At 46.9% G+C, this 15,217-nt stretch overlaps 9 protein-coding genes and 1 non-coding gene across 10 annotated transcripts; 7 read left to right on the forward strand and 3 right to left on the reverse strand.

Annotated features, from left to right (window-relative positions):
• Nucleotides 1-211: 211 nt before the first annotated feature.
• On the forward strand, nucleotides 212-520 carry FPRO_10559 (uncharacterized protein; the record flags this gene model as incomplete). Its single annotated transcript, XM_031231535.1, has 1 exon — nucleotides 212-520. One exon carries the CDS (start codon nucleotides 212-214, stop codon nucleotides 518-520), a length of 309 nt encoding a protein of 102 aa, XP_031081562.1.
• A 506-nt stretch (nucleotides 521-1,026) lies between these two features.
• FPRO_10560 (uncharacterized protein) lies at nucleotides 1,027-1,496 on the forward strand (the record flags this gene model as incomplete). The annotated part of the gene is made up of 2 exons (XM_031231536.1): nucleotides 1,027-1,361; nucleotides 1,409-1,496. 2 exons carry the CDS (start codon nucleotides 1,027-1,029, stop codon nucleotides 1,494-1,496), a joined length of 423 nt encoding a protein of 140 aa, XP_031081563.1.
• A 1,308-nt stretch (nucleotides 1,497-2,804) lies between these two features.
• On the reverse strand, nucleotides 2,805-3,728 carry FPRO_10561 (uncharacterized protein; the record flags this gene model as incomplete). The annotated part of the gene is made up of 1 exon (XM_031231537.1): nucleotides 2,805-3,728. The coding sequence occupies one exon, from the start codon at nucleotides 3,726-3,728 to the stop codon at nucleotides 2,805-2,807; it is 924 nt and encodes a 307-aa protein (XP_031081564.1).
• Nucleotides 3,729-4,429: 701 nt separating this feature from the next.
• Nucleotides 4,430-5,212, reverse strand: FPRO_10562 (uncharacterized protein; the record flags this gene model as incomplete). The annotated part of the gene is made up of 3 exons (XM_031231538.1): nucleotides 4,430-4,585; nucleotides 4,631-5,014; nucleotides 5,117-5,212. 3 exons carry the CDS (start codon nucleotides 5,210-5,212, stop codon nucleotides 4,430-4,432), a joined length of 636 nt encoding a protein of 211 aa, XP_031081565.1.
• A 797-nt stretch (nucleotides 5,213-6,009) lies between these two features.
• Nucleotides 6,010-6,091, forward strand: tRNA. Its single transcript is given in 2 exon segments — nucleotides 6,010-6,045; nucleotides 6,057-6,091. It is a non-coding gene; the product is annotated as a tRNA-Gly (tRNA).
• A 957-nt stretch (nucleotides 6,092-7,048) lies between these two features.
• FPRO_10563 (uncharacterized protein) lies at nucleotides 7,049-8,018 on the forward strand (the record flags this gene model as incomplete). Its single annotated transcript, XM_031231540.1, has 2 exons — nucleotides 7,049-7,462; nucleotides 7,515-8,018. 2 exons carry the CDS (start codon nucleotides 7,049-7,051, stop codon nucleotides 8,016-8,018), a joined length of 918 nt encoding a protein of 305 aa, XP_031081566.1.
• A 1,064-nt stretch (nucleotides 8,019-9,082) lies between these two features.
• FPRO_10564 (uncharacterized protein) lies at nucleotides 9,083-9,430 on the forward strand (the record flags this gene model as incomplete). Its single annotated transcript, XM_031231541.1, has 1 exon — nucleotides 9,083-9,430. The coding sequence occupies one exon, from the start codon at nucleotides 9,083-9,085 to the stop codon at nucleotides 9,428-9,430; it is 348 nt and encodes a 115-aa protein (XP_031081567.1).
• A 1,458-nt stretch (nucleotides 9,431-10,888) lies between these two features.
• FPRO_10565 (uncharacterized protein) lies at nucleotides 10,889-13,028 on the forward strand (the record flags this gene model as incomplete). The annotated part of the gene is made up of 6 exons (XM_031231542.1): nucleotides 10,889-11,031; nucleotides 11,081-11,149; nucleotides 11,198-11,710; nucleotides 11,756-11,986; nucleotides 12,035-12,321; nucleotides 12,367-13,028. 6 exons carry the CDS (start codon nucleotides 10,889-10,891, stop codon nucleotides 13,026-13,028), a joined length of 1,905 nt encoding a protein of 634 aa, XP_031081568.1.
• A 339-nt stretch (nucleotides 13,029-13,367) lies between these two features.
• FPRO_10566 (uncharacterized protein) lies at nucleotides 13,368-13,997 on the forward strand (the record flags this gene model as incomplete). Its single annotated transcript, XM_031231543.1, has 3 exons — nucleotides 13,368-13,437; nucleotides 13,489-13,875; nucleotides 13,921-13,997. 3 exons carry the CDS (start codon nucleotides 13,368-13,370, stop codon nucleotides 13,995-13,997), a joined length of 534 nt encoding a protein of 177 aa, XP_031081569.1.
• Nucleotides 13,998-14,141: 144 nt separating this feature from the next.
• Nucleotides 14,142-15,078, reverse strand: FPRO_10567 (uncharacterized protein; the record flags this gene model as incomplete). Its single annotated transcript, XM_031231544.1, has 2 exons — nucleotides 14,142-14,898; nucleotides 14,945-15,078. The coding sequence occupies 2 exons, from the start codon at nucleotides 15,076-15,078 to the stop codon at nucleotides 14,142-14,144; spliced, it is 891 nt and encodes a 296-aa protein (XP_031081570.1).
• Nucleotides 15,079-15,217: the final 139 nt, after the last annotated feature.

Below are 15,217 nucleotides of genomic sequence, written 5' to 3' on the forward strand. Positions count from 1 at the left end.
GGGGGGGGAAGAGTTTCACTGCGCGTATTACTACTGACTGTATTTCCACTCTTCTCTCCTCGGTCAACTATCTTGGCGATATCTACAGATCCATTACAGACTAGGCCGATGGCTCTATCGCGGGGAAGAGGGGCCAATAGGTAGCTCCGAATACTCGGGATTAAACAATCGCTCACTGATGTCATTGTCAACATGTAATGCCAGATTAAACATGTCAGTTTTTTCTACCCTCTCTCTCGCTGTCCGCTTTCTCTTGGCGATGTCTCAGACGACTCAAAATGCCACTTTCAAGTCCCGGCTTATTTCCTTTTTTCACAGAGGGTGTAGGTGGGCTAGACCTGGGCTACTGGGCTGGCCTGTTTCTCATCCTTCACGGTTGACTTCACACCCCCCGGAACCACTGCCGATCCCGCCACCGAGAGAAGAGAAAAGAGACAACACCCATCTCATCCATGGATCGCTAACATGGTCCCTCCCCCCCAAAAGCGCTTCTAGAAGAACTAGCACTCCCTCTAAATAAGTAAGCTTTAGTGGGCTCTGTTCTCTACTCTGATTCTAACTTTACGCTGAGCTCCGTAGAGAGCGCTAAATAAAACAAGAGTCTGTGGTGGTGTTGGCCTTGTTTTCTCTTCCCTCGCATCATCTCATCATTTACTTGCTTCTTTTGTGCTGCGCCGTATTTTCCCCTTTTGTGTGGCTCCACCCGCTGAGACGCACCCACGCACCCAACGCAGGCAGCACAAAGGCTGGCTCTGCTCACACACTTTTTTTTTTTGGAGGGCGTTTCGCCCTTTCACAATTTCACATTCCATTTCAGAGACAATTTTCAGCTCGGATCATATCATATTTCCCTCCCCCCACCCGTCCACGTATATTTCCGTTTGTGCCCGTGTCTTATACTCGAGCCGCGCGTAAAACACTCTCACTTTGCACTTTCATCACACCTCGCCTGTCACTTTCACTGTCACTCTATTTTTATATCTCACACGACCACTTCGTCTAGTTCTTTGATCGTTACTCACTCCAATGAATACTCCAAACAGAGCTGCCGTTGTACATCCTCAATACGACGCCCAGTCTACCCAGCAGTTACTCGCTCTTGTTCAACATCTCCAGGTTACATCGAGGACTATGGCCAAGCAAACACCCGCCTCCGACCAGAAGAACAGTACCATCGTCACCGATATTGGCGATTATCTCATCCAGGCTGCGCAGGCATGGGCACAGATGACAGATGCTCTGGTGGAAAGCCGGCAGGTTCAGCAAGCAGTGGTTGATGCGCATGAACAAGCAATGGTCAATAATCATCTATCCGATCTTTCTACTGTCGTCTCTATGGATGTCGATCTCACAAAGCTCTCGTATGTCAGCACGGCTGAGGTCTATGACGTGACTGACAAATCAATAGCAAAATCCGCGATCTAACAGCGCAATTCTCACGAGATGTGCATCAAGTTTGGCAGAATGATGCGCCGTGTCCGGGTAAATCGCCGTGACATATCAATTTTCGAATAGAGGTTCTTGGGATGGGTTCACTGGGTTACTTCATAGGCGTTTCTGGAATGATATCCGCATTTTGGTTGAAAGATTACTGCGTTATCTCATTCATCACTTGCTCGCCAAAATTGCATATTCTATTTTCTCTCCTCCACGGAAATCCTCTTGCTGTGTACCTCCTGACACGACCTCTACTACTGTGATGTCTGTAATAGTGAAGTGTCTTGGCTTCCATATCTGGATACAGTCGTTATCTCGACATGGACAATGCTCAACTAAAGGATGCATGAAAATTTGCTCTGTGGATCAAGTGGCTTGAATTTATCCATAATAGATGAAACTGCCAACGTATTCATGGACTTCATCCAACCAACAAATTCGTGGCATGAATTTCTGTCGGTGAGCCTCCTGACTCAAAGCTTGGAAGAGAGGCATATCATGACTCATGACCTTGTGAGATGAGGCGTAGCAGTGTATAAGAATGTTTTCATTATTCGTCATCCGCCAGTTCTGTAACAAAGAAACAAATATGATATCTCCGCTCAGCTCAACTCAGCTCAGCCTTATCACTCCATTTTGGCGTGTCACATTTATTTATGTTTGTATTACCCAACCTTCGGCATTTGGATTGGAAGGGGGCCTGAAATACACTTTGAGGCCACCACCCATGGATACCCGCTGCAGGGTCTTGCAGCCTCTAATGCATTATGCACAAACCTGGTATTGGCACTGGCTCTGACACTTCAGCCTTTGCTTGCTGCTTTATGCCCTGATCGAGCAGTCTGATAACCTGGTCCTTGGTCAGATTAAACCCCGCATAAAAATCTGCAGCATGAACCATGGAAAATGTTTCTTGGGGCTTTGAAAATGCACGCGACATTTTCAACCACTGCATTCGCCTATCAGCTAATTTGCCCGACCAACTTGGCCGCTGCTCATGACTTGGGTCATTGTGTGTCCTTCCTATAGTAGAAGGTCTAAAATACATTACTAATTTCAGATTAACTCAAGGTAGCATTACAAATTATCATTGGTAGAAGGCTGACTTTAGCTCATTCACCGAGCAGATATTTGCATACCACGATGTTGAAAACAGTGATGAGACTCAATGCCACAAATAATATTGAGGGGAATTTTTGGTTTAGTTCATATATTCAAAAAAGGATGGAAGGAGACCCAGAGCAAATAAGCAAATTCCCTGTGTTGCCAACTAAGTTCTATCACCACTCTGATCGTCATCAAGTCCTCTACCAAGCCAACTCCGAACTCCGAACGAAACCAAAGCCGGATCCTTTCCAACTCCTGCCTCACTCCGAGACCTTGTCCTTGCCCTTATCCTCGTCCTTGTTCTCTGTAAGACCAACTGCGTCAGAGCTGGCCTCAGTGGTACCATCGTTTACCTTACTGGCCTCGACATCAGACTTTGGAAGACCAGCTTCCGCAAGGTCGACATTAACAAAGTTGGGTCGATTGGTCTTGGTCTCTGCAGTTCCGGCCCCAACAGGTTCAGCTTCAAGCTCAGGCCCGTTAGTAACAGACTTGGTTGCATCGAGCTCATCTGTGATAGGTTCTGGGCCAGTAGACTTAGTAGCACTAGTTTCATCAGCTGCAGGCTTTTTGGTACTGAGCCCACTAGCTTCAGTCTCAGCTATGACAAATTTATCAAGAGCTGGCTCATCTGTGATTGGCTTAACGACAATAGGTTTGGGAGTACCAGGCTTATCAGTAAGAGGCTTTTCGGTGACGGGGTCCGTGGTAGTAGTCTCAGCTATGACAGATGGACCAGCAACAGGTTCGTCTGAAATAGTCTTGGTGGTAGTAGACTCCGCGGTACTAGGCCTCATAGTATCGGGTTTAGCAGTACTAGGCCTAGTAGTAGCAGGCTTAGAAATGGCAGGCGAAGATGGACGAGGCGTAGGAGGGCACGGCACAAGAGATCTGGATTTTTGTAGGTCAAAACCAAAGTCATCTCGTCCATGCACTTCGTCCAACACGTCAGGGTGCTCAAATTCATCAGGATGAATGAGGTTCATAGGACCACCTGGATATGCCGGGGGCACCGAACATTCAGAGTAGTCAGAAACTTCCTCACTACTACTCCCTGTTCGCTGGTCATGTCCGGTGCCGTAGGGTCGACTGGACCCTCGAGCATACTCAGGCTTGCGACGACTGCAGCAGCAACAGCAGGTCAAGACCTTGGCGATGAAGAAGAGGGGGCGAAAATCAGGCATGTTTGCGGTTGTGATTGGGAGTATTTGAGTGGAATTGTGTGTTCAAGGGTGGGATTTGTGTGATTGTGTTGATTGTTGTGTTTGGGTAAATGGGGTGAGTTGGAGGTGGTTGAGATAGTTGGTTGAGGGATGAGAAATCTACCTGGCCAGAAAGGAATACAAAAGATTTATATAGAGGGGGAAATTGTTGATCGTTGTCGTTTGAGACGGTCGTTCAGTGTTTGCTGATAGTTGTTTTCGGAACACTGATTAAGAGCCCCTTGGGGGACTGAACATGTAGCAAAGAGACGAACAATAACCAACAATAATACAACAATAGTCTGTATTTGATACGTTCAACGAATCATTGCAACTAATAGGACTTAGACGACTGATCTGCTTCAGGTGCACTTTTGGCTATTTTCGAACGCAAAATCAAACGAATCCAATTTGGCTGGTAGGTGTCGAATTCCCACGCATTCTGTTGAATCAATCGTCCTTCCTGGGAGACAGCTCAACGTACTTTTCTTATTTTCATGGTAATAAGATTTATTCCGATTTAGCGCTGTAACAGAATAATTGGCTGTAGGCTAGGCGATCTTTACCAAACAAATTCAACCACTAGAGAGTTTCTCTTATGGCACATGAAAAATACAAAGCCTGCCAATCTTGGCCTTCGCTTAGCACTAAATAACGAAAGTTGATAGAACATTGCAAACGATCTATACTCGCGAAGCCACTAGACTCATGTAGATTCCCCATAGAAGACCAATGAAGCTCAAAAACACGATTCGTCGATGAACAGGAATGAAAGTGAAGCTGATGATGGATGCAATAGGCCAAATCTTGTAGCCAGCCACAATGATGGGAATAGTTTCCTACAAGATATTAGAGTAGTCCGCTGATAGAAACGAGTCACTCACTGTCTTGATGTTGCTCCAGATCTGAGAACCGCCCTGACCTTTGAGCAAGCCCATGATGATCAAAAACGCAATCGTGTTCATGATAGCTCCCGCACTGATGCAATCGACGAACCACTTGGTAAAAGTGTTGCGCATGCTGAACTGAGGCTCTCTATCCTTGTTGATCTGCGCCATGCGCTCCTCATAGCCCTCTTTGAGCTCGGGTGCATCTTCGGTAGGCTGCATCTCGAGATCATTCAAACGCCCAAGCTGGGGTCCTCTAGAAGCAGGATAGGCGGGAAATGTTCGCTCCAGATACCCTTGCCAGTGATAGTTTGGGGGAGCGGTCATCAATGTGAGGGAGACAAAGCGCAGAAGCTGGACGATGTCTAGGGAGACCGGACGCTGCGGAAATTAGCCAGTGGACTTTATGATAGCACTCACTCAAAGTCCGAGATTCTCGATTCAGAAAAGTGACATGAAGGCTGCTAATTTTGCCAAACTCACACTCTGTTGACGAGCCTCAATGATCTGGGCAAGGATATTAGAGACGGTCGACAGGCCCGCAGCCTGGAGTGTAGCGGCAACGATCGGAGACGGCATTTTGGCGAAGAAATGAGAAAAGAATGACTTAAGGAGTAAATATCAAGACGCAAGGAATCAATTGCGTGTAAATTATTGATGTTGATCTTTCATGTCAGCTTCAGATTGATGAGAATCTTGAGATGAGGTGGAGAGCCTCGTCTCACGTGCGGGCGTTGGAGCTCGGGATAAGTAAGATCCGCGAAATGCAACCCCTTTTTCTTCCTCGTATCAACTGCCGGGCTTTGAGACACTGACAGCCAAAGCCAAGATGAGAAATCAATTGGAATGGCATTGATGTTTGTGAGTTTGGCGCGAAGAATAAGGCGGAAGCGAGTTGTCAATTCTCTACTAAGTTAGACCTGCACAATATTAAAGCGGAGCTTGAAATATTGCAAAACTATTCATTGACGACCTTGTATGATATTGACTACACTCTTTCAGACCAGTCATTGAGTACTTTGGTTGATAATCTCCAGCTGGATCAGATAAAAGTAGATAGATTAGCAAAAGCAAGATATTCGCCCAGGCAACTCTTCAATCCTCATCTTTCAGTTGCCAAGCCCCTACCAAATTTCAGACTTCGAAACGGCAAATGCCATGAGGACATCGGAACTTGGAATAAAAACTAGAACGAAATTGGTCGTGAAATGGTGTGTACACGTTGGGGGAGTATTGTCTTCAAGAGACGATGGCCGTTCCAACGTCAACTAGGCTATACTTCCTAACCTGGATAGACTAGGGAGAGACCCCTATGATCTTCATTTTCATTCCGACGATCACAGCTCATCCAATTGGGTTCTCAACCGCCTCTATTAGCGTAATTGGTTTAGTGGTAAAATTCTCCGTTGCCATTCGAGCAGCGTCGGGGAGCCCAGGGTTCGATTCCCTGATTACGCATTGAAACCGACGGTTGAGACGAGGTAATTCTTTTGCTGTTGTTTCTTTTTAACTCGGTCGAGATTTGAGGATTGAGGCATCTGTACAATCGAGTGAAGCCATCGTGGAGTTGTGAATGTAGAGGTTAGAGCCAGGTAACAACACAGAAGGCGCGACTTCCTTCTATGTATAAATCAGCTTCGAGTCTCCACTTTGATTCATTAGGAGCTGCTATGACACAAACTTGTATAATATTGAGCATCGGTATAAATAAATTTAAACGGATTTACCGGTATAACAAAAATGACTTTACTGGCCTGGGCCATAAGTGCAAACCGGTCCAAGAGCCGGCCTCGTATCTGATGTTTCGTATGAGTCATGACTGCATCGTGGCCAACATGCTAAGCTGATGTACACCGTTGGACACTATGTTCGGAAGAATGGCGTGGTGTCGTATAAGCGGAATCCCTACATGCGGACGTCCACAGTCTCTGGCCTATTAACAATGAAAGTCTGACTCGTAAGTTTCACAATTACCTGCACGCTGCAGCAAGATGGCTCGAAACTTTGCTCTGATAATCATAGCCAATGAGATGCGGCGGGTAGATTATAAACAGCATAAGGTTTCACGGGCAATTCACTTCAGTCCCTCAACGGCCGTCTCAGATTTACACGGCATTAACACTGCCTCGTTTTAGGGGGATTTATGAGAAATGATCATCTCTTAAGATAAAACAGCACCTCATGGCCTCACACAGTGATCTTTTAGGAAGCCCGGTGAGAACTTTATATCTTTGTGCGGGTGCAATGCATTGACTTTGGTTCTATAAAGTTAACACTCTGCTGATGGTTTTTGTTCCCCGTTAAGTTTAGGGCACCCTTGCCACAAAACTCAGGTAAATTCTCAGTATCTATCTATCTATATCTTTTCCAATTCTGCCGGTATCCCATTTCCTCCATTTTATACTCACAGGCAACATGCATCTCTTCCAGAATCTTTCCCTCCTGCTCCTCCCAGCCGCAGCTCTGGCTGGAGTTATCCCCTATGAAATCAGGAAAGGCTTCGCAAATCCTAAAACAGGGCCACATTCAAAGAAGAGTACAGATATTCACGCTCAAGAAGAGAATGATTTCTTGAGTTTCAAAGGCACGCCACCTGGCAAAGCTGTTCAAGGCGGTGTCAAGCTTCGGATCCTTTCTGTTGGTGATTCTATCACTGTTGGTTTTGGAAAAGGAACGGATGGAAATGGATACCGCAAGAGACTAGGAAAGAATCTCAGTAGTAAGATGGCACCATCTTCTTCGTGGAATTTGACTGACATTGTTTCAGGAAATGAGGTCGTTTGGGCTGGCACTGAAAAGACAACGGGGGATATGAAAGATGGCCACTTTGTAAGTTCCTCAGAAGTCCACAAATCGAAGCATTGATCTAACTTACTCATAGGCAGCCTGGTCCGGAAAAACAGTCCAGTACATCAACGACCACATTGACCCATCCCTTGAACAACGGCCCAACCTCATCCTTATTCACGCCGGGACAAACGACATGAACAGCAATCGTCACATTTCTACAGACGGAAACATTCCTCAAGACACCACCAACCGCCTAAGATCATTGGTCGAAAAGATGATGTCCAAATGTCCTGACGCTACTATTATCATCGGCATGATCACCGATGTTTGCGACAACGAATGGTATCATTTTCAGAGAGAGGGGATTAAGATTTATCGTCAGCATATTGCTGAATTGGCAGCTGAGCTCAGAGCCAATGGGTCTCATGTACTTGCTGCTGATTTTGGGCCTTTTGATGATACGCTTTTGAGTGATTGCGTTCATCCAACGCAAAAGGGGTATGAGATTCTAGGGCACTGGTGGTATGATTATATTCATCAGATTCCTGAGGGTTGGATCAAGGATCCTGTAGGACTTGATCCTGTTCGGGATTAGTACTTTCCGGATGGTAGTAGGCCAACAATAATAAGATTTCTAATTGTTCGTCTGATTAAGTTTCTCTGTCAGTATGATACCGTGAACAAGGCTTTTATGCCAATCACTTATACCCAGAATTAAACAAGCCTTTCCGGTTTTGGATTCAATGGAAGGATTTCAAAGATACTGCTTGATGCTATGTAACTATTGCATTACAGTAGACACATTCTTTTGCCATGGGTGAGTGCTAGCTCCTGGTATGCCCGTTAGGGCCTAGATGTGAAAAGAGCAGCGTGGAAACACCAAGGGCTTAGTAACTCCCTCTATATATCAGCCAGGAGTTTGAAGATATATCACTCTTTTTTTGGGAGGGTTGTTTATGGCCCAGAGGTAATGTTGGAAGATATGTGAGGCATCGCTAACGCGCAGATCGATATTCGATATAGTAGCATACAAGTCGGTGAGACTGGCATTCGACCCTTTTGGGCCAATTTCGAGTGAACGGCCGACTCCTTGCATCACATCTCATCGCGGATCATTGCAGTGTTCTTATTTATTGGCCAATTACCGATGTTCTTTGAAAGTGCAACGCTGAATGCCAATGGACCAGGCGCCGTTTACACAGGTTCTGGGCCGCCCAAGTTTGTGTTTGCATGATGAACAATGCACAGAGTCGTTGTTATCGAATATTCTACGATTTTTGTTTCCGTATCATCGATTCACGTATCCGTTCACAGATACCAGATGTGAATGATTCTGATACACGTATGAATTTCACATGATCTCGTCTGGACACTATCTTCTCTCTGTCAGTTCATCAGACTAGGCGAGATAAATTATACACTACACCAGATCAAACCGGGAACAGCTCAATCTCAGCTGAACAACTACATATATTTCATGGCACTCACCTCGTCTCAGTAACGTATATATACAGTCGGCCCTTCGCCTTCCTCCTCTCTCATCTATCATCTCATCACATCACACTCTTACTATCACCACAGCAAATCTACACTCTTCATAACTCACTTACCCACTCTTATTTACACTACAATTAACTGCCACCATAATAAACCGCCAAAATGTCTTCCCAAAACAACACCACCACCACCAACAACAACAAGGAGAATGCTGCCCGTTGCCGCAGCTCCACAGCCCTCGCCTCTATGGGCAACTTTGACAATGAGCCTGTTGATCGCAGCTCTGAGACCGTCCTGACTCGCAAGCAGAAGCGAGCGAACCGTCGAAGCACTCTTCGCCTCCAGTCAGAGGTCGCACCATTCCTCGGAATGGGCTTCAGTGACGAGGAGGATGCGAAGGATGAGACTCGGGTTGAGGCAAAGGAGGTGAAGCAAGCAAAGGAGATGAAGGAGGACGAGTCGGAGAAGAAGGGCTACAAGGATGAGGGTGAGGCCGAGAAGGAGAAGTAAGTTCCCCTTCCCCGGGCTGGACTTGTAGAATCCAGGATTCAAACAGTTTAGCTGTCCCCCAATCCCCTTACAAAACTAACAAAGCACAAAAAAAAAGATTAAAACAGAAAAGAACAAAAAAAGACGGCGGTAGTGGGCTACAGCCAGGTATTTACAGGACACCACCAGCTGGGGAGTCAGAGTTTCCCGGCGAAGAAGAAGAAGCAGGGAGTTGGTGGAAGAGGAAGATAATATGTATCTCAGTGCGGAATTGGAGATTATCCTGATCTGTCTGGATAGCCAGGTTTTCCTCTGCAAGCGACGGATATTAAGACATTTTGATTGCTTTGTTGGCTTTGATAGGTTAGTTGGGAATTGATTTGCCTTCCCACATTTGTTCTTTGTTCTTTGTTCTTTGTTCTTGTTAATGTGATATCATGACTGTGACTTGATGCATATCAAATAATGTTTGTTCGGGGCAGTGAGTCACTGAGTAGGTAGTGAGTACTAACCCAGCCTCATTCGCCATGATGCAGCCACTCTATCTCATTATCTTGTTTACTCACGCAGAATAGGAGCGATCAATGCCCAAAAGTAACCGCCAATCAGTTTAAAGGCTGGGACTTTGTGATAGAGATGCATAAGTTCACTAGCTACTGTAAGACGGCTCAAGTTTTGGCCGTTCTGACATACCTTACCCACTGCAGATCACAGATGAATTACTGACAGGAACTCCGGTTGAGATATGAGTTAGAGGCTTGTTGTTATGATATTGGCCGAATGTTCTGTAAGGTACTCATCATTGGAACTTATACTTGAATGACCATGATCTAGACTATGCTGGGCCGTGTTGTACGGATCAAGCAAGATCGGGATCATCAAAGTCTCAAATAAAACGCCTCGGATGTATCTTTAAGCCTGAACCAGATAAAATTAATATTTGGGGACACGCAACTTTGATGTAAGCACTACCTATGGCGGACGCGAGAAGCATCGGGATCTTTATTTCTTCAACTCCGACCACTTACACTCGGCCATGCAACGGGTTTATGGATATATCTTGCCGCGCTTCAACTAATACACATGATACTGAGATTTCGTAGATTTGCAGATAACCTGATTTCATTGCAATTATTATTCTGAGTCTGGCTTGTTGCTCTGATGCAATGTCCATGGGATATGTTTTATTATCTGTCGTCAACCGGGCCATCGGCCCTTAAAAAGTCCCCCGATCCCCGATCTCCATTCCCAAATAGGTACTAACCCCCCCCCCTGGAACAGCTACATGCGTATGACCGGGCGTTATAAAAGCCCCCGAAACCCGGGATTAACGGCCGATAAACCATCATTACCTCCGGCGCATCAGTAAATCACACTGAACCTCAACTCGTGCCATTCAATCTACCTTTTTCATCTTTTTCATTTCCGTTTATTACCTTTTGGCATCCTCGAATGAATTCTTCAAAGTAACAATTAGTCATGGATGAATGCCTCATCAGTCAGGATCAGGATCGCCAGGATGTGGTGCAGAAGACGAGGGCTTGTACGAATTGCGCGAGGTTGAAGATGAAGTGTCAGTGGCCTAGCTCCGGTTCTGGCCGTGTAGAAAAGACGTGTTCAAGGTATGATATAGCATGTTTGATGTGGAATGTTGGCTAATTGTTGGTGTAGATGTTTGAGGATGAAGCTTGATTGTCAGGTACCGGAGATCACACAGCGACGAAAACGCGGCAAGTCAACGTAAGTCCTCCTAAGTCATTTATATATAAAATTGACTGACTTTTATAGACGAGTCGCTCAACTAGAGAAGAAGATCGACGGCATCGTCTCTCTCCTCTCCGCAAACCAGCGCAAAGGCCTCTCCCCTCTAACACCAGAAAGTCCCCAAGAAGTCCAATCCCACGCTCCATGTCAGCCTCACATCAAAGAAAACCCCTTCACTACCAACCACGACATGATCAACCAAATCCCCGACGACAGCGTCCGCTTCAGCACGGATGTTGAACTATTTCCTGGCTTTCGCGTCTCGCAGCAAGAAGCCTCTGAGCGTCTTGATGTATACCGCAGAGATTACGTGCCGCATTTTCCTTTCGTTCCTGTACCGAGCTCAATGTGTGCTTCGGAGCTGTATGTTGAGTCAAGAGTGATGTTCTGGACGATATTAGCGGTTGTTTCACCGCTGAATGATAAAGCGCAGATGGAGTTCAAGGCGTGGTTTAGGAGATATCTTGCTGAGCATCTTGTTGTGAGGCAGGAGAAGTCTAATGACATATTACAAGCGATGCTGATCTATCTAGCATGGTGAGTCCATCTTTCGAAGTGTAAGTGATTATGCTGACTCGTTAGGAACGACTTTCACTTTTATGGAGAGCTTCAGGTTACAAACATTATACAAATGGCCATTGGTCTAGTCATTGATCTACGGCTTGACAAGCACGCTGGACAGTTTCTGGGAGGACCAAAGACGCTGCTTGGCGATGCGTGGACGTCAATGAGCAAACACCCGCTCAAGATGAAGGTTCATCAGACGGCAGCCGAAAAACGTGCAGTTCTAGGGGTATACCACATCACAAATCTGTAGGCCAACATGCCCCCTAATTACTGAAGCGCAGCTAACAAGACCAGACTGAGCCCGTACTTCAGAAAGAGTACCATCTTCCACTGGAGCACACACCTCGCTTCCTGCTGCGAAAACCTCGCCGAAGCGCGAGAGTTTGAGTCAGATATATATCTTGTCTCTCTCGTTCGGATGCAGCACTTGGCCGATCGGGGTTTCAGCGTCATACCATCCACTGATCCGTTTGATCCAACACCCCCTACATTTCACGCCGTAACCGCCATGGCTCTCGACACCGTCCATCGCGAACTGGAGAACTACTTTAAAGTACAGCCCGAAATCGTGAAGCAAATACGTACGTCTCCCGGCTTAATCGCTGCACCGAAACTAACTGTCGCAGCTGGCTTCAGAGCCCACTACAACTCCATCCTCGTCCGTCTCTTCGAGCCAATCCTCACCATGAAACCCTCAAGTCTCGTATCCTCCGACACATCCCTCACCGAACCCTTCCTCCGCACCGAATATCTCTGGAAATGCCTCGAAGCCATCCAAAACACCCTCGAAAACCACGTCACACTGCCCCCCGAAAAGATCTCCATTCTCCCCGTGACAGTATCATGCGTCCTCGCCTTCGTAACAGTCACAGCCTCACGCTTGATCATGGCCGAGAACTCTACAGACTGGGATGTAAAAGCCGCTCGTCGACGTCTTCAATTCCAGGATATTCTCCAGCGATTGAGCGATCAGTTTGCGCAGGCTGATGAAGAGGCGCAAAGGCTGAATAGGAGACGCAGGGTCATGGAGGATGGGAGCAGTGTGTTTCTAAAGTCGTCCTTCAAGGTCAGATGGATTCGACAGTGGTATTTGTCCAAGATTCCAGAGGACGAACAGCTATTGTTGGTGCCGCAGCCGCAGACTACGGTGGAGAACTTGAGTGTGTTGCAGAGCAATCCAGACTGGGCGACCAATCTTCAATTTGACGATGAGTTTTGGGCGGAATTGTTGAACGGGTTTGACATGGAGGCTTTTGATAAGTCTCTTGCTACTGTTGCAGCTCAATAGCGCGATTGACGCTGCGTGTATTAGTATTCGATGATACCTGAAAACACTTATTGCAATGATACCCAAAGTAATGATCAATATCAACTGCCGTTCAAAGTCTGTGTTACACCCATGCCCGTGTTATGTTGTTCATTGGTGACGGGCACCTTCGGCCGGATGTGCCCGGACGAAACAAGGGTCCGGCGCCGAATTATGTTTCATTTCCCAACCAAGCTCCCTCTTCAAACATTCATGCACCAAAAGCCAGAGGCCATTGACACAAAAACAACAGTATAACGTCGTCTCAATTACCACCTTGTATTGTATTTATATGTCGCTTGACTCGTTCTAATTTGCAAAATGGCACAAAAAGCAGCTCGCGACTGGGTCTATCTAGTCATAATCTCACTCCAACTCATCGGCATGATTTGTCCGTACCCCATCCTCACCTCGAACCAAGGCTCTCACTAACAATCCCCAGGTCTCGAATTCACTGAATTCTACCCCGAAGCAATCTATTCTGCGCCCAATGCCCCTCTCCGCTTCCTAGCCAACGTCAAAGAACAGTATCTCTCCTTCTCAGGAGACCCCTTCTTCGGAGACAAGTTCCACGGCGCCTGGTTCCGTAGCATGTTCTTCATTGAGATCTTTGTCCAGTTTCCTCTGGCTATTTACATCGTGCGGAACCTCGCTGCTAAGAAGCCTTCATCTGGACCTGTTGAGCTCGCTGGTTTGGCGTACGGCTGCTTGACGGCCATGAGCTCTGTGGCTTGTGTTGCTGAGCTGTTGGAGATGGGGCCTGAGCTGGTGAGCGAGGACCATAAGAGGAATTTGGTCTGGGGGACGTATTTCCCCTATGCGCTTATTCGTAAGTTCCCACCTGTTTGTTGGGATGTTCACTAATGAGATCAAGCGGGTGCTATGGCTGTTGATATGTACACACGATTGTTGCGCCGGGTGAGCACTGATATCAAGCCCAAGACACAATAGAGAACACAATCACAGAACGGCATTTGCATGACAGATAGTCGGTGTGGACTGTTGCCTCCGGCTTTTCACATTACTGTTCTACATTGCAGAAATCCCATATCCATCCCTGACTCCATAAATGCACTATACATAAAAACCTGGACCTCAGTCCATTCTCTTATTCTGCTTCGAGTATCCCCATCCATTGCCCATAGTGTTCACTCCATATCCCAGCGGCGTCGCACCCCCAAGAGCTCGTCCCTTGAGTCTTCTGGGCAGAATCACACCAAGAGTGTACATAGTAGCACACAACACACCAGCGCCAAAGGACACGAGACTGTAGAACACAGTGCTCGCGTAAATATGACCGCCTAGGCCCTGCCATTCTACCTTTCCTTCTGTCTTGGGCAGCGCTGGTGTAGGGAACCATCGCACTGAAAGGCTCAGCGGTAATGGATCGCCAATGACCAATTTTCGTGTATGCGAGCCCTGTAGATGATGCAGCGGACTAGTACTATACGCAATCGCTGAATCCAAAACACCACTGTCGTGAACATGAGTATGGTGCTTCGGTGTGCTATGTAGTAACACGTTCATATGCGTGCTGATATGTATATGGCTAAGTTGTAATGTGCCCGCGAGAGCGAAAACAACAGGGACGTATTCGCGTTCGGGGACCTTCTCGCCAACGACTTCGACTTCGGCCGCTGGACGTGCAGGGATACGACATGATAGAGGCGCATCGGAGTGGATGTAGAATTCGAGGAGGTGGAAGAAGGGGTCGTCGATCATGGCTATCGTGCAGTTCACTTCGCCTTCTGTGCCGTAGTTGAATTCAAGAGAGCGGCCGGTCTCGTTGCAGATGGGGAAAGGCTTCCACTCGATTTCGTGCTTTTCGTTTTCGACATGTTCGCCAGTTTCTCTGCGCCGTGTTAGAGATGTAGCTGCCATCGGGTGATAGTACGTACGAGTTACGGTTCATGCATTCTACGGGAATGGGAGCGCCGTAGTGATATGAGGGAAGACCATCTTCTGGGTTCGCTGTGACGAGGGGCGTTAATGCGCCCAGGGCGACGACGGCCCAGGCGATGGGAGCGATCATGATAGCGGTGTGATTCGAGGGCGCAAAGAAGTGGTTTATGAGTAACCACCCTCGTTTATTCGGCGACTTGAAGCGTCTCTATTAAGCATCAAGATCATAACATTGCGATCAAGAAAGAAAGTCCGTTTGGCGAACTGTG

Source organism: Fusarium proliferatum, assembly GCF_900067095.1.
Source record: "Fusarium proliferatum ET1 genome assembly, contig: FPRO_scaffold005, whole genome shotgun sequence".
Lineage (NCBI taxonomy): Eukaryota > Fungi > Ascomycota > Sordariomycetes > Hypocreales > Nectriaceae > Fusarium > Fusarium proliferatum.